Source organism: Notolepis coatsorum (assembly GCF_963971535.1).
Source record: "Notolepis coatsorum genome assembly, chromosome: 15".
Lineage (NCBI taxonomy): Eukaryota > Metazoa > Chordata > Actinopteri > Aulopiformes > Paralepididae > Notolepis > Notolepis coatsorum.
The window spans coordinates 83,431,579-83,450,336 of record NC_140179.1 but is presented as its reverse complement, the minus strand read 5'-3'; the positions used below and the strand labels follow the sequence as shown (position 1 = coordinate 83,450,336).

Here is an 18,758-nt window from a genome sequence, read left to right as displayed (position 1 = left end):
GGGAGGCGAGTAAAGAGGAGGCCGAAAACAAGAAATCTGTGTTCTGTGGATTGAACACACTCGTCTCCACAAACCCCGACATAGACGATTGCCTCACCCTAGAGAGTGCGCAGCTAAAGACATTTCTGTGGCACCACCCAGAGGTTCAGCCCACTACTGACATTTCAGCAGCTGACTACGAAGAAGCAGAACAGAGAGACTCGTTCCCCGATGAGCTAGACTGTCTACAGGGAGCAAAGCCCGTCCCATCAGACAGCAGACTGCTCCACCTAGCACCCGAGAGCGACGCCCATAGTCTCATCAGAGTGGGTGGTCGTCTGCGGAGAGCCCCAGACTTACCGGATGACGTCAAGTACCCGATAGTCTTGAACAGCCGACACAAGGTCACAGAGCTGATCATAAAGAAATACGACGAGGATGTGCACCACGCAGGGGCAGAGAGAGTCTTTGCGGAGATCAGACGTCGTTATTGGATACTGCAAGGGAGAGAAGCAGTGCGGCGCTTCCAGCGAACCTGTCTAGACTGTCGTAAGTGGCGAGCGCAGCCCAGTATACCCTGGATGGCTGACCTACCTCCCTGTCGCCTCCGACTCGGCGACAAGCCTTTTCACTCCACCGGTATGGACTGTTTCGGCCCGCTGTATATAAAGAAAGGAAGAGGAACCGAGAAGCGGTGGGGTATTGTATTCAAATGCATGACCACCCGAGCGATACATATAGAACTCCTTCCAACCATGAGCACAGACTCATTCCTTATGGCCTTCCGAAGATTCACATCGCGGAAAGGCAAACCGTCTATATTGTTGTCTGATCATGGGACAAACTTCAAAGGCGGAGAAAGAGAGCTGAGAGAGAGCTTCCAAGCTATGGGCCCAGAACTTAAGACCCACCTCGCTCCATCCCAGATTGACTTCCAGTTTAATCCCCCGAACGCACCTCACTTCGGTGGAACTTGGGAACGAGAAGTACGTTCAATAAAGACAGCCCTGTACGCCATGCTTGGGGCCCAGACCATGGCGGAAGAAGTCCTAATGACAGTCCTCATGGAGATCGAGGGAGTATTGAACTCAAAGCCCCTCGGTTACGTCTCAAGTGATGTAGCAGATGTCGACCCAGTCACCCCCAACACACTCTTGATGGGGCGGCTGGACCCCGCGCTACCCCAGACAATGTACAGGCCTGAAGAAGCGAACGGCCGAAGAATGTGGAGGTACAGTCAAGTATTGGCTGACAAGTTTTGGAACAGCTTCCTACTCCACTATCTACCGTCTCTACAGACCCGCCAGAAATGGGTAAAAGAGAGAGACAATTTGACAGAAGGAACAGTCGTCATGATTATCGACCAGTCACTACCCCGAGCTATGTGGCCGGCTGGCCGCGTAAGCAAAGTGATCACCGGTGCCGACGGAAAGGTCCGAGCAGCTGAAGTGCTCGTCCAAGGGCGGACCTACACCCGACCCGTGGCGAGGCTAATAGAACTGCCAAGGCTCCCCGATACTATCGATGACGACCATGACCCCATGACTTTGTGAACTGACTGACCCTCACAGCAGACATTGAGTAGTGGACAGTGCGGTTAATCTGTCTCTGCTTAGCTAATTAGGTGGGACTAATTAGGGGGCGGCTGTTACAAAGGATCAGATTAAACCGAATATATATATTTATTTATTGATATATGTTGCATAGTATTTGTATATCGTTTGATATCCCTTGTATATTCCTTGTACATATACACGGAATATCCCTTTAGTCCAGCCCATAATGTTTCGTTCTCCTGTTGGACAGTGGTCCACCGGCGCCAGGGACCGGCCCCCGGAGCCAAGTTCAAAGTCACCGACACGACATGTCTGTACTTGCCCGGCCCTGCCCAGGGATACGGCGACAGAGATGAGAGTGGCACTATTTGTTCACCGTGCGTATAAATACGGCGCAGGTGAATGTAGAAGCCCCTTAGCCCCTTACCTCCGTACCCTTCGTCCATTTAGTATGTTACCCACTAAGTGAAGCCTCACCCACGATACAACGTGCGGTGAAGTATGGCCTGTTTGGCCTCAGAATAGAGCATCGAGACCGCGTGCGAATTAGTAACTGAATTGTCAGAGTTTGGCGCTATACCGTCGAGTGCGACATATTTCTATTAAGTCTTTAATAGTCTATTTGTGTATAGTGTATCGTGCGGTTAGAATTCTACAGTGACCAGCACCTCCAACGCTTTCTCGTATTAGCTAGAGTTCTTATCCAGGCTGGGCCGACCGCATGGCGCTTTCACCCGAGGAGACCTAGGCGAGAACCGTATGGACATGTACACTGGATTAATCTACCCGACGACTACATAGCCCTTTGCGGCTGGAATATATTTGCTTTGGTCCTATGATTTATGGAGCGGAGAACCAGCCAACGCTGCACGTGTTGGATTTACCCCGAGAGGAGTCAAGTCGAGTCGGCGCCCAGAGAGCCTGAGGCCGACTAGCTTTCTTCCCTGTGGAGCTACAGTCTACAAGAGAACCAAGCTGTATTCGTCTGTGGATCAAGAGACTACTGCACCGGCTTCTGTATCTGAAGTCTCCCTAGTCATCGTTGACCAGACGTCCTACTACCGACAGATCTTCTACCCCCTTGCTGGCTTACAACCAGTGGGAACCCTTTCCAGTATCTTCCGCTATATTACTAGTGTACCATAGATATAATTCCCTAAGATTCAGGTTGTATAATTACCTCCTGCATAACCAGAGAATGGACATTCGTTATTGATTTGCCTACGCATACTCCTTTGCCTTACAAGTGCATTCAAAGAATAATGTAGGTGAGACTAGTGGAGAGAGTGGGAGACGGAACTCAGCTCACTCCCAGGTGTTAACATACGCCGCAGCTACTTCCCACCCACAGTGAGGCCGGAGACGTGCCAGATGGACCTGCACGTCTTCAGCGACGCCTCCGAAGTAGCCTACGGTTCGGTGGCCTACTTGCGTGCCCGAGAGGAGGGAGGAGAAATACATACTGCTTTCATCCTGGCCCGCTCAAGAATAGCCCCACGAAAGCAACAATCTATCCCGCGTCTAGAGCTCTGCGCAGCCCTAGCAGGAGCGCACCTCGCCACGTTAATCCAACGTGAACTCACCATTCCGGTGCAAAGAACAATCTTGTGGTCAGACTCCACGACAGTACTCACATGGATCCGGTCTGATTCGTGCAGATACAAGGTCTTCGTGGGGGTCAGAGTCACAGAGATTCAAGATTTAACAGAAGTAGCAAGCTGGAGGTATGTGGACACAAAACACAACCCAGCTGACGTCATCACCCGGGGAATGTCCCTGGATGACCTCACCCGTCACAACCCATACAGTGACGGACCAGAGTTTCTCAAGCTCCCGGAAGAAGAGTGCCCTACACCCACCCCACGGGAGGCGAGTAAAGAGGAGGCCGAAAACAAGAAATCTGTGTTCTGTGGATTGAACACACTCGTCTCCACAAACCCCGACATAGACGATTGCCTCACCCTAGAGAGTGCGCAGCTAAAGACATTTCTGTGGCACCACCCAGAGGTTCAGCCCACTACTGACATTTCAGCAGCTGACTACGAAGAAGCAGAACAGAGAGACTCGTTCCCCGATGAGCTAGACTGTCTACAGGGAGCAAAGCCCGTCCCATCAGACAGCAGACTGCTCCACCTAGCACCCGAGAGCGACGCCCATAGTCTCATCAGAGTGGGTGGTCGTCTGCGGAGAGCCCCAGACTTACCGGATGACGTCAAGTACCCGATAGTCTTGAACAGCCGACACAAGGTCACAGAGCTGATCATAAAGAAATACGACGAGGATGTGCACCACGCAGGGGCAGAGAGAGTCTTCGCGGAGATCAGACGTCGTTATTGGATACTGCAAGGGAGAGAAGCAGTGCGGCGCTTCCAGCGAACCTGTCTAGACTGTCGTAAGTGGCGAGCGCAGCCCAGTATACCCCGGATGGCTGACCTACCTCCCTGTCGCCTCCGACTCGGCGACAAGCCTTTTCACTCCACCGGTATGGACTGTTTCGGCCCGCTGTATATAAAGAAAGGAAGAGGAACCGAGAAGCGGTGGGGTATTGTATTCAAATGCATGACCACCCGAGCGATACATATAGAACTCCTTCCAACCATGAGCACAGACTCATTCCTTATGGCCTTCCGAAGATTCACATCGCGGAAAGGCAAACCGTCTATATTGTTGTCTGATCACGGGACAAACTTCAAAGGCGGAGAAAGAGAGCTGAGAGAGAGCTTCCAAGCTATGGGCCCAGAACTTAAGACCCACCTCGCTCCATCCCAGATTGACTTCCAGTTTAATCCCCCGAACGCACCTCACTTCGGTGGAACTTGGGAACGAGAAGTACGTTCAATAAAGACAGCCCTGTACGCCGTGCTTGGGGCCCAGACCATGGCGGAAGAAGTCCTAATGACAGTCCTCATGGAGATCGAGGGAGTATTGAACTCAAAGCCCCTCGGTTACGTCTCAAGTGATGTAGCAGATGTCGACCCAGTCACCCCCAACACACTCTTGATGGGGCGGCTGGACCCCGCGCTACCCCAGACAATGTACAGGCCTGAAGAAGCGAACGGCCGAAGAATGTGGAGGTACAGTCAAGTATTGGCTGACAAGTTTTGGAACAGCTTCCTACTCCACTATCTACCGTCTCTACAGACCCGCCAGAAATGGGTAAAAGAGAGAGACAATTTGACAGAAGGAACAGTCGTCATGATTATCGACCAGTCACTACCCCGAGCTATGTGGCCGGCTGGCCGCGTAAGCAAAGTGATCACCGGTGCCGACGGAAAGGTCCGAGCAGCTGAAGTGCTCGTCCAAGGGCGGACCTACACCCGACCCGTGGCGAGGCTAATAGAACTGCCAAGGCTCCCCGATACTATCGATGACGACCATGACCCCATGACTTTGTGAACTGACTGACCCTCACAGCAGACATTGAGTAGTGGACAGTGCGGTTAATCTGTCTCTGCTTAGCTAATTAGGTGGGACTAATTAGGGGGCGGCTGTTACAAAGGATCAGATTAAACCGAATATATATATTTATTTATTGATATATGTTGCATAGTATTTGTATATCGTTTGATATCCCTTGTATATTCCTTGTACATATACACGGAATATCCCTTTAGTCCAGCCCATAATGTTTCGTTCTCCTGTTGGACAGTGGTCCACCGGCGCCAGGGACCGGCCCCCGGAGCCAAGTTCAAAGTCACCGACACGACATGTCTGTACTTGCCCGGCCCTGCCCAGGGATACGGCGACAGAGATGAGAGTGGCACTATTTGTTCACCGTGCGTATAAATACGGCGCAAGTGAATGTAGAAGCCCCTTAGCCCCTTACCTCCGTACCCTTCGTCCATTTAGTATGTTACCCACTAAGTGAAGCCTCACCCACGATACAACGTGCGGTGAAGTATGGCCTGTTTGGCCTCAGAATAGAGCATCGAGACCGCGTGCGAATTAGTAACTGAATTGTCAGAGTTTGGCGCTATACCGTCGAGTGCGACATATTTCTATTAAGTCTTTAATAGTCTATTTGTGTATAGTGTATCGTGCGGTTAGAATTCTACAGTGACCAGCACCTCCAACGCTTTCTCGTATTAGCTAGAGTTCTTATCCAGGCTGGGCCGACCGCATGGCGCTTTCACCCGAGGAGACCTAGGCGAGAACCGTATGGACATGTACACTGGATTAATCTACCCGACGACTACATAGCCCTTTGCGGCTGGAATATATTTGCTTTGGTCCTATGATTTATGGAGCGGAGAACCAGCCAACGCTGCACGTGTTGGATTTACCCCGAGAGGAGTCAAGTCGAGTCGGCGCCCAGAGAGCCTGAGGCCGACTAGCTTTCTTCCCTGTGGAGCTACAGTCTACAAGAGAACCAAGCTGTATTCGTCTGTGGATCAAGAGACTACTGCACCGGCTTCTGTACCTGAAGTCTCCCTAGTCATCGTTGACCAGACGTCCTACTACCGACAGATCTTCTAACCCTTTCCAGTATCTTCCGCTATATTACTAGTGTACCATAGATATAATTCCCTAAGATTCAGGTTGTATAATTACCTCCTGCGTAACCAGAGAATGGACATTCGTTATTGATTTGCCTACGCATACTCCTTTGCCTTACAAGTGCATTCAAAGAATAATGTAAAGTATCCTATGTACCTTTTGCTCCATTAAATACTTGATTAATACCTTTGACTGGAACCGATTTCATTGTGGGAAGTGTTCATCATATTCATATATCGTGTACTGTATGGCCAGTAATTAAAGTACATAAAGGTTTAATGATACCATACTTATCAATACAGTCAGGGAATTGTACCCCTCAGTTACAATCTGGCTAAAAACACACTTGAGTAAAAGTCAAAAGGTTTCTACTTTTAAATGTACTTAAGTAGTAAAAAGTAAAAGTAAAAACTCTTCTGTAGCTTGTCACTCTGACTGTCTATTCTTCTGATAGCAGGTGTTTAATCAAAGATCCCCGCTTTCTAGTCTTGCACAAGGTCCAATCAGCACGGGTATGGGCGGATTAATCTTCCATTGATGGGGATCTGATTGGCTGTTTTTAAATAAAGTGCATCCGGAGGATTAATAACGTTAACGTTAGTTCGGCCAGATAAATAAATATACTAATTAAAATGGTTGGACCTGCGAGATTTGTACTTTGTACTTTGTAGGTCTGCATTTTAAATGTAAGGAGTAAAAAAAAAATCTCTGAAATGTAATTGAGTAAAAGTACAAGTATACAAACCTAATAATACTTGAGTAAAGTACAAATCCCCAAAAACAGTACTTAAGTATTGTAACAAAGTACAATTACTCAAGTACTTTACACCCCTGCTAACTATCCTATGCAACCATCACAACAAGTTATTTTCTTAACGTGTCCTTTTTCCTTCCTTTAAAGGGGAACTATTTTACTATTTCTTTCACTATTTTGGCACTTTTACACAATTCCTGTGAGTCTATGGAACACCTCTGTAATTATTATTTTTTTTAATTCATTGTTTTGTATTTCTAATCAACTACTCAAAAACAGCATTTTTCTACCTCAAGATCTTAAGCCGTTTTGAGGCTGGGAGGCCACAGTGGTGCTGCAAGAGGCCAACCGTGCACATTATTATGGAGCTGAGAAATCTCTGACATCACAGATCAGCACATTTTCAGATGACTCAGTTCAGTGAGGGTGAATATTGTGAGAGGAGAATTGGAAGAATGCGCCAATATGAGAATTAGAGACATAGATCATATTAATATAAGTCCACATAGCTATGAAACAATGCTAAACACTGAAAAGGGCCATTTATAAGATTGTTCCCCTTTAAAGTGTCCTTTTCTTATGTGTTTAAAGTGACCTTTGTGTGTGTGCGAGTGCAGAATGTTGTGTTCAAGATTCAAGAGTTGTATTTGTCACATACATACCAGGGCATACAGTGAAATGCGGGTGGCCATGCCCGCTTTGATTGTGCAATAATACTAATAATAAAATAGACATAAAAAACAGGTAATAAAAAGACATCAAATGGGCATGATAAAATAGACATGCTAAAGTCCTGAGATAGGGTTAGCTACGGATTTAAGGTTGTGTGTGTGTGTATGTGTGTGTTCATGTGTGCTTGTGTGTGGAGAGATCAGTGTTCATTGTTCTAATGGCCTGAGGGAAGAAGCTGAGCCTTGCCGCATATATACGGAGGCGCTTGCCTGACCGCAGCAGCTTAAACAGGCTGTTGTTGGGGTGGTGAGGGTCCTTCATTATTCTGCAGGCTCTGGATTTGCACCTCCTGTTATATAAGTCCTGCAGGGGTGGTAGTGCAATACCCGTAGTCCATTCTGCTGAGCGCACCACTCTCTGTAGGGCCTTCCTATCCTGGGCTGTGCTGTTTCCAAACCAGGCAGTGATGATCCCCAGTCAGAATTCTCTCTACAGCCCTGGAATAGAAGGAATGGAGTATCTTCCCTGATACTCTGAACTTCCTTAATTGTCTCAGGTTGTAGAGGCGCTGTTTCGCATTTTTTACCACAGTGTCTATGTGAGTTGTCCATGTCAGGTCCTCTGTGATGTGGACTCCCAGGTACTTAAAACTGCTCACCCTGTCTACGATAGCCCCATTTATCCACAGTGGCTTGTGTCCCCCCTGCTGTATTCTCCTAAAATCCACGATCAGCTCCTTGGTTTTACCAATGTTCAGGAGTAGGCTGTTATCCCGGCACCAACCACCAACTTGCAAATCAACCTCCTCCCGGTAGGCCTTCTCGTCATTGTTAGAGATCAGCCCCACCACCACTGTGTCGTTCGCAAACTTCACTATGGAGTTGGAGCTGAACCTGGCCACACAGTCATGTGTGTACAGTGAGTACAGCAGGGGGCTGAGAACACAGCCCCGGGGGGACCCGATGCTCAGGGTGATTGAGTTGGAGGTGTGTCCACCCACCCTGACCGCCTGGGGCGGGGTTCAGACCCAGATCAATCAGCTTGTCAACCAGTCTGGTTGGGACTATGGTGTTGAAAACTGAACTATAGTCAATGAACAGCAATCTCACATATCCCCTCTTCTGACTGTCAAGGTGAGAAAGGGTGTTGTGCAGTATCTGGGAGACCGCGTCGTCAGTGGACCTGTTTGTCTCCTGTATGCAAACTGCAATGGGTCCCTGTTACTGGGGAGGGAGGCACAGATGTAAGATGCCACCGGTCTGTAGTAATTTAGGCCTGCTGGGGAGGAGTTTTTTGGCACAGGGATTATAGTGGAAACCTTGAAGCAGGCAGGGACCACGGACTGTTTAATCTTAGAATCTTGTTTCTAGATTCACACAAAAACTGATTACAATGAGTGATATATCCAGACCTGTTGTCATGTCCATGTCTTATTGACCTCTGTGTCTGTCTATCCAGTTCCCTCAGTGGTCAGCGGCCTAGCTGTGAGCTCCAGCACCTCCAGAAGCCTGGGTCTGTCCTGGCAGGCCGGCCCAGGGAGGACTGAGCGCTTCAGGCTGCAGCTGTGGGAAGAGCCTGGGTCTGGGTCTGGGTCTGGGTCTGGACGAGGTAAGTTCAAGTTCAAGTTCAAGTTTCTTTATTAGTTGTCATACAGAAGTACAGAATACTTTTATACAAAATGCTTCTTTCTGTTTCGCTCCAGAGACTGTGCTAGGCAAAGATAGATAATAAAATAAGTATAGCAAGTATAAAATAGAAGTCAAGTACGTAGACAAAAATGTTCAGTATATACATATATACAATGCTCTATGTAGAGTAGAAGTAACTGAGTTACCATACAATATACTATACAGTGCAAAGCAGAAGTGGGATGAGGTACAATTTAGGTACAATATAATTTACAGTAAGGTGTAATGAGGTAAGTCAGAGGAACTATTGTATGTGTCCAGTCAAGTGATGTTGGTCTCTAAAAAAGCTTTATACAGTAAGATAAGATGTGCCTTTATTGATCCCCTTGGGGAAATTCATAGCAGCATGAGGGGGGAGGGGGAGGGGAGGTACAGGTACATGGTAATAGTAGAAGACATGATACAGGTCATAAAAGTATAGTACAGTAGAAATGTTAAAATAAAAATAGGCTGTGTAAACAATATAACAATATAATTAACATTATAAATGATCAAGTAGGCAAGTGTAAATCAGGGTGCAGATGAGGGTCTGTATGCCCTAGTAATTTTTATTCATAATACCAATTATCCTAGTAGTAGGCCTATCAGATTGATTTATTACATGAAAACAAGGTGTCTTTGAAGAAAATAAAAGAAAATAATATATATATATATATATATATATATCTTTTATTATCTATATATTTTTTCACTGACGTTAATCTCCTGGTTATGTATTAGTAATTTAGTACTGGCTTGATTTTATTTTATTTTGATTTTATTTGACATTTAAAAAAATACAAGATTCCAGAAAACATCAAGGATGCTACACAAAAAAGTCAAGACTTATTTCCATTGTGGTCCTTGGTCTCAGACAGACAGGCAATACAAAACATGACCACAAATAACAATTTGACAAACTACATAAACATGTACATTTTAAATGCAGTACAAACGTAGCCACAGACAACAATGTATCAGATGACATTTGCATGCATTTTAAAATCTATATATATTTTTTTTTTTTTTTTTTTTTTATCTTTTTCCCTCTCCTTTTTCCTCCGATTTTCTCCCATCCCAATGTTAGTCGTTATGCCAATTCCCAATCCCCTTCCTGGTCGCTGCGCACTTACCCCCCACAGTCGGTGTGGGAGAGTGGAGGCTATCACGTGCTTCCTCCGACACACGTCCAGCCAATCAACCGCTTCTTTTCACCTGGCAGCGCGGATTCTCACTGAGAGGGCGTAGCGTGTGGAAGGATCACACTATCCCACTTAGATCCTATCCGCGCTTAGCAGGCGCCCCGACCGAACTGTAGGAGTCGCTGTTTACAACGACCCGGACCCACCCCGCCAGCTTCTCCCACCCTCTAATACTGCCAATTGTATTAGTGTGAACGGCCAGCCAAGCTGGTGACAACCCCGGAGCTGTGAGCTGGATTCGAACAGGCGATTAAAATCTAGTTTTTAACATTGTTGAGGAGCCATCAGCCATGATTTGACTTTTTTCAAATCATGGCTGATGGCTCCTCAACAATGTTAAAAACGAACTATTTTTTAAAATGCATGAAAATGTCATCTGATACATTAAAATTAATAAATTTAAATAAAAAACAAATAAAATTGTGTCGGCTACTAATGCATTTTAGCTGTGAAGGTAGCAAATTCCAATGTGTGGCTCCCCAGAATTTAAAAGAACATTTGCCCATATTTGTTTTGAACCTTGGAATACACAGGTCGGCAATGCTGGCTCTGGTGTTATGGGTATGCATGTCCCTATTCCACTGAAAATAATTTGTAACATAAGTGGGGGCCCTATTATTATAAATGTTGTGAACTATATTATGCTGAAGTTGAACGGACCTGGCTTACAGGAAGTGTTGTTTGCCCACATGTGCTCTGGAGGCTAGTCCTAGAGTTAATCGGATGAGTTTGTTCTGGGAAACCTGTAACTTATCTTTTTAAAACTTTGGTCAGACCTCCATACCAAGAACAAATAGCATAGTCAAAGCAACAAGAAACAAGTGAATTTTCCAGAGTGCGAAGACTTTCAGGATCTAATAAATGTGCTTTTCTGGCCAGAAATTTTGTTCTGCCATTCACCTTGCTCATAGTTTTGAGAGCCATGGATTCCCCGCTCAGGCTGCTGTCTAGGTGGCAACCTAGAGAGCTTATACACTTTTCTGCTGCAAAAAGCCGGCCCTCGAGATTTATGCTGGGCGAGAGCAGCTTCCGCAGCCTGGGTTGGGAACCAAAGATGATGTACTGTATTCTGTTTTGGCCATATGCAGACATAATTGTCAATGAGCCAATGTTTTATGGTAGAGAATTCCTTACTGAGAGTGGCCTGTAGCTTGTCCACATCCTTATCGGAGGAAAGGATAGCAGAGTCATCCGCGTAGAGAAACAGGTTCACATTACAGGCAGCTTGCATATCGTTAATATAAATTAACGATATGCAAACTAACAACGTAGATAGGCTAACATTGATCTCCGGGTTATGTATTAGTACTAGCTCTAATGTTGATCTCCTGGTTGTGTATTATTAGTACTAGCTAACATTGATATCCTGGTTGTGTTTTAGTACTAGCTAACGTTGATCTCCTGGTTGTGTTTTAGTACTAGCTAACGTTGATCTCCTGGTTGTGTTTTAGTACTAGCTAACGTTGATCTCCTGGTTGTGTGCCACAGAACACTGAACTATCCACACACAAGCACACATGAGCACACACACGACACGCATGCTGTGCACTAGCAGCCACTTTAACACTTTAACATGAGCGGGCACACACTCATGCCGCACTCACCCACACTTATTGCCAAAAGGAAAGGCCACTTTAAATTAGTATAGCAACAGTATTGCACTACCAAAGCTACCTAGCATGTCCTATATGCTCTGTAAATAACTATGTACAGATACCGAGATGTCACACCATGTTACCTGTTATTGCACAATGTTGTTTTTATTGGATTCTATTATATGTTGTACCACTGTATTGCACATCGTTGCGGGCAAGACCACCCGCATTTCATTGTATACTTGTATGCCGTGACAAATAAAACTCTTGACTTGACTTGACTTGACTTGTGTATTATTAGTACTAGCTAACGTTGATCTCCTGGTTGTGTTTTAGTGCTGGTGGCCAACCTGACCCTGGGAAGCACAGCAACACAGCACATCCTCCATGACCTCACACCGGGACGGCAGTACAATGTTACCATGGTAACAGAGGCATCCGGACTACAGCACAGCAGGACCATCCAGGCTCAGACAGGTAGGCATTTCACTGTTTTAAACCTGAACTTTTTCATGGGAAAAAAATATTGCTCCTTAAAAGGGGCACTTCACCAAAAAACGATTCTGATTTATTTTGCGCATTATCTCACACAACACAACACACAACGGTTTTGCACACATTCATCTTAGTTTGACCGAAATTTGTTTTATTATGGCCACCAGTGATGTCATCTGAGATGTTGAATGCTTGTGTTGTGTTAATTACAGCTCAATGATGAATGGTAAAACAAAAACGTCTGTCTGTCTGTCTGTCTGTCTGTCTGTCTGTCTGTCTCTCTCTCTCTCCCCCTCTCTCTCTTTCTCTATCTCTCTATCCATACATCTCTGTCTCTTTCTCTCCATATGTCTCTGTCTCTCTCTATATATATATGTCTCTCTCTTTCTCTCTCTCTCCCCATATCTCTATGTCTCTATGTCTCTATGTCTCTATGTCTCTATGTCTCTCTCTCTCTCTCTCTCTCTCTCTCTCTCTCTCTCTCTCTCTCTCTCTCTCTCTCTCTCTCTCTCTCTCTCTCTCTCTCTCTCTCTCTCTCTCTCTCTCTCTCTCTCTCTCTCTCTCTCTCTCTCTCTCTCTCTCTCTCTCTATATCTCTTTATGTCTCTCTCTCTCTCCAGTCCCCTCTGTTGTTTCAAACCTGACTGTGGTCAAGAACAACAGCAGTCAGGGTAACACCTTGTTGTTGTCATGGCAACGACCCGAGGGGGACCTGGACACAATCGTCATCGCCCTCTCAGCCAATGGGACGAGCCCTCAGGAGAGGAACCTCCCCCCTGATGCAACAGAGGCCGTCTTTGATCAGTTGACCCCTGGATCAGCCTATCGGATTGTTGTTACATCCAAGAGTGGCGCACTAACCAAACAAACAGCAATCATGGCGAGGACAGGTGAGACACAGGACTCATGGGAAATGTAGTTCCCTACTTTTAAGGTCAGATCACTTCTCAATTTCATCTTAAATGAATAGGCAGTTAACTATATCTTAAATGAATGGTTATTTATTTACCTCTATCTTAAATGAATAGGCAGTTACCTCTATCTTAAATTAATTGGCAGTTACCTCTATCTTAAATAGATAGTTAGTTACCTCTATCTTAAATGAATTGTTAGTTACCTCTATCTTAAATGAATAGGCAGTTACCCCTATCTTAAATGAATAGGCAGTTACCTATATATTAAATGAATAGTTAGCTACCTCTATCTTAAATTGATAGGCAGTTACCTCTATCTTAATTTAATAGTTATTTACCTCTATCTTCAATTAATAGTTAGTTACCTCTATCTTAAATTAATAGGCAATTACCTCTATCTTATCCCTCCTGCCACTACTGGCCCAGTTAGAAAATTCATGAACTTGAACGTACATCGGTTTGTGATAGATTATTAGTTACTGGGTATGTCAAAGTACCTCATATTTGGTACCATTTTGAAGCTAACAACTAGGGCTTTCCAATGATATAAAATATGTGTATGATTATCATCAGTATTATTGTTATTATTCTTCATATGTAGTTGCACTTTGTTGAAATTGAACTTGAAGATACAAATGAATTTTCAAGCACTTTCCTTACATGGGAACAGAAAGATTAGAAATATCATCTATTGTTCGAAAGTTATGAATGAATTAATGAAACTAAATATATATATATATATATATATTTCACATATTACAAATTATTCATAAAATAATTTTATGTGTGTGTTAAAGTTTTTATTCAAACTTACCCCATTCTCTTCCTCGAGCCTTGTCTTCCTCTATGCCCTCTGCCTATCATGCCTATCATCCCTATGTTCCCCGGGTCCTATGTTCCCCGGGTTCTATGTTCCCCGCTTTGATTGATTAATAGTTTGAAAATTGTATAAATTTTTATTATTTTATTAATTATTAATGTCCGCCTTGTTTCGAACGGTTAAGCTTAGGCCCTCTTTCGAACTGGTTAAGGTTAGAGTTTGGAATCAGGGCTGGTGGTCTAAAATTTTCAATCAATCAATCAATCAAAGCGGGGAACATAGAACCCGGGGAACATAGGACCCGGGGAACATAGACATGCTCCCCCGGGGAGCTAGCTGAGCGAATGAAAACATGCCGGCTGTAGGCATTCATCTCCGGCTAGGCGGGGCGGGTCGACCCGGTCACACTCATCGTCTGTTTTGGGCCGATAAAATTAAATATATATATAGAATATGACCCAGTAATGAATAAACTAAATACATCAATGTGGCTATTTGAAAACATTGCATTCACTAAATAAATACGTCAATTGTCACTCGGGGGCACGAGCGTGAAACAGCGTGAAACAGAAACAAAGGACTCTACGCTGGGTATTTTCCCACTCAAACAAGCTTTTGAAGTGGAAAATATTACCAAAATCTCTGGAAAAACATCTGACAAACACTATAGACTGTTGTAAACTTAACGAGTGCTATAATATGCAGAACTGCTACCTATAAGAGTACTCTTCATCGTTTCGGTCTGCTACATTTCCCGGGGAGCTGTGTTTTTGAAGATCGCCGCCTCGGGAGATTTCTGCAAAAGGCGAGCTCAGTGATCCGAGTGGTCTTATATAGCCGATATAGTCGATTAAACGGGGACTGCTCACCGTCGGAAAGGGAAAAAAACGAGGTTCCTCTGTGAAAAACTTACCAATCGGGCTCAAACCGCGTGACACGAGCGCTCTCTCTTCTTCTTCTTCTTCTTCGTTTAAGTTTCCGGCGGGCTACGCATCTAGGCGTATTGCCGCCCTCCACATGACAGTGAGATCACTGCAAAAACAAAATTATGGCAGGTCGCGACTACAAAAGCCGCACACCGCCACCTACTGCACATAGATATATATCTATGCTACTGCACACCCCACTCCACAACAACCTTCTTCTTCACTAGGTATAGTGGCAGATTGCGACCACAATAGCTGCATACCGCCACCTACTGTACACTCAATTCAACCCCATAACACACAAAACAACAAACCCATCCCTAACATCACCACCCTATCCAACCCTAATCTATAAGTCCCCCCTTGCCTCCTGTGGGCTGACTCTGACCTACTCGCTCACTAACACCCCCCTTTTCTAACGCTACTTGACCAGCCACCCTGTTCAACTCCGTCAAAACATCCTCAACTGTCAACCCCTCCATACCCAAGTGTCCCACTGCTGCTAAAACTATCAACCTAGTCCTCTCTGTCCTACTACTAATCGTCGCTGTCGTGTTCACTACTCCTGCCACAAAGGCCACCATACCTAACTTCTCCCTAAACACCCTCTCTTTCTTCGCCTGAACTTCCTCTACCATCCGATGCCCTATCCTAAAACCCTGCCCCCTATCTTGCCTTCCCTGATCCTCCTGCACTATCCTTACTGCCAACTGCCCTTCCCTAAACCCCTGTCCCTTGTCTCGCTGTCCCTGTCCTACCTTCCTAGCTGCCTCCGCATATGAAATTCTACCTTCCCTTCGCACCTGCTGGACCACTACCTCTCGCTTCATCGCCTCACAACCCCAATACGCTACACTATGCTTCCCACCACAACTACAACACTTCGGCTCCACCCCCTGTTCACACTCCCCATACTTATGCTCCCCACTACACCTACCACACCTCTGTCCCTTCCTACACCACTTAGCTACATGACCGAACTCCTGGCACCTATAACACCTCAACGGATTTGGCACAAACTCCCTAACCCTATATGCCAAATACCCTAAAAATACCACTCTCGGACTAACCTCACCCTCAAACTGAATAACTATGGTCCCTGTCTCCTCCTTCTCTGCCCCTCTCTTCATCCTCTCTACACTCTTAACTTTCCCATTGCGTTCGTCACTCCTCAACTCTCCCAACAGCTGATCCATACTAACCTTAATTGTAATTCCCCCAATCACCCCCTTGCACCCACTATCCCTTTTCTCCCCTACTATCCCTACATCACTGACCTTCACTTTTCCAATGCTTTTCATTTCCCTTGCCCTCTCTACCTGCACTACACTTACACACGCTATGAACAAGTTCCCATCCCCCAACACCTTCCCGTACCTTACCTCACCTAACTGTGCTTTAATGAGCTTCGACAAATGATTCGGCTCTATATCCCCAACTCCATTTCCTCCCCCAAAACGCACCACTACATTCAACCCTCCAAAACCCTTTCCTCTACCCTCATCCTCTGACCCACTCAAGCTATCTCCCCTCTCTTTCTTCCTCTTACTCCCCTTCCCCTCACTCTTCTTCTCCACCTTTGACCACCCTTCTCCCCCACTCTCCTCCCCATTACACTCCATACCGTCACCACCCGAATCATTGCCTTTGCTATTCTCACCCCCATCACTGTTACTGTTGTTCCTCTCCTCCTCGATATATCTATCCATGAGCAAATCCCACTCGTTGCGACTCCATTTGTGTATCACGTCCTCACTGAACTTGTTCAAATCTTCATCAATCCAAAACCCCGGAAATTCGTCCGAGGGCCGGGGCCAACCAAGAAAACTACACGTCTCGTAAACCGACCTGTGCGCCTCCCACCACCGATCACTCCCCTTCGAACTATCAATCAAACTTCTAAATGCCTCTGCCTCCGACTCCACTAAAGACTTCTTCTTCTTCTTAGACATCCTGCTACGACTCTCCTTCGAATTTTGAATTTCAGCGCTTCTTCCCCTCGTATCACTCCTGTGCTCCGTGTGCACTCGCTCTCCGGGCTCTGTCTCGCGTCGCTCTCCGGTTTGAACTTCCCTCCCTTCCGAGCGCTCTCTCAAGGCGTCAACAGCGTTTTAAATGAATAGTTAGTTACCTCCATCTTAAATTAATAGTTAGTTACCTATATCTTAAATTAATAAGCAGTTACCTATATCTTAAATTAATAGGTAGTTACCTCTAAATAAATAGTTAGTTACCTCCATCTTAAATTAATAATAATATCATTATATTATATTTAATGTTACTGTGTCTCTAGTTGTCCTCTAATCAGTCTTCCTATCATTCTGTTATATTTAATATGTTACTGTGTCTCTAGTTGTCCTCTAATCGGCCTTCCTATCATTCTGTTATATTTAATACGTGTCTCTAGTTGTCCTCTAATCAGTCTTCCTATCATTCTGTTATATTTAATACGTGTCTCTAGTTGTCCTCTAATCAGACTTCCTATCATTCTGTTATATTTAATACGTGTCTCTAGTTGTCATCTAATCGGTCTCCCTATCATTCTGTTATATTTAATACGTGTCTCTAGTTGTCCTCTAATCAGTCTTCCTATCATTCTGTTATATTTAATACGTGTCTCTAGTTGTCCTCTAATCGGCCTTCTTGTCTCATCGGTCTCAGCACCGGCCTCTGCCTCCCACCTGACTCTATCGTCTCTGAGCGGCTCAGACAGCCTGACGCTGTCCTGGTCGCCCCCCTCTGGCCACTGGGAGAACTACAGGCTGTTTCTCTACAACGGGTCCCAGGAGGTGGCCAGCACCGCTGTGGGCCGAGAGGCTGTGGAGCACAGTTTCTCCGGGCTGGGCCTGGTTCCTGGGAGGTTGTACAAGGCTGTGGTGAGAGTGGAGAGCGGAGGGAGGACCTCTGAGGAGAGCTGTCAGGGGGGAGTAGGTGAGATTGACTCAAACTATTTACATGATATTAGATTGGATTCCATTCCATTTCGATTTCATTCGATTCCACTTGATTCAAATGTATTGTCATCATTACACAGCAGAAGTACAGTACAACAAAAAGAGGTTTGGCGTCTAACCAGAGTGCAAATGTAACAGTAAAGTGCAATAGTAATATACAATGTACAGGTGATTAAACTGGATATCAAATATATAAATTAGTACTACTGAGTAATAGTGCTCAGATGTATGTACAGAGTTGTAGTATTATTATGTACAGTGATACAGGTATAAAGACACTATGATAGTAAGTCATATTGGCAGCAGCGTACTATACAGTACATACTGTAGGCCTATATATATACGGTAAGAATACATATATATATATAAGGTATGTACAGCATTATTGTACATGCTATCATACAGAGTTTTATGGGTTATAGACATGTTTGCTGTTTACAAACATACCGCGTTCGAGCCAATCAGCAATACCAACCGAGTCACGTGACTAAGTTGCCCACTACCTGCGCGAGCTGCTGTGCAAAAAAAGTACAACGGGGCTCTATGGAGAAACCATGCCCACTTGATGCACGCGCATACTGAGTCTGAGTCTGATGTATACAGTGAACAGGTCTATAATTGCAGGTGTATAAGTGGTAAATATAAATATATAAATGTATGTACTGTATATGGTAAATACAGCACTATTGTACATGCTACTGTATCAGAATTATATGGGTAGACTTTAT

General features: G+C 45.2%; 1 protein-coding gene across 1 annotated transcript in view; it reads left to right on the top strand.

Moving 5' to 3' along the window:
* LOC311242118 (receptor-type tyrosine-protein phosphatase beta-like) overlaps positions 1-18,758 on the top strand; it is a gene marked incomplete at its 3' end in the record, with an annotated part of 83,921 nt that overhangs the window by 32,691 nt on the left and 32,472 nt on the right. The window contains exons 3-6 of the mRNA XM_084331073.1: positions 8,917-9,066; positions 12,259-12,399; positions 13,037-13,306; positions 17,738-18,007. Coding sequence (XP_084187199.1) covers positions 8,917-9,066; positions 12,259-12,399; positions 13,037-13,306; positions 17,738-18,007 — 831 coding nt within the window. The remainder of the gene's footprint in view (positions 1-8,916; positions 9,067-12,258; positions 12,400-13,036; positions 13,307-17,737; positions 18,008-18,758) is intronic.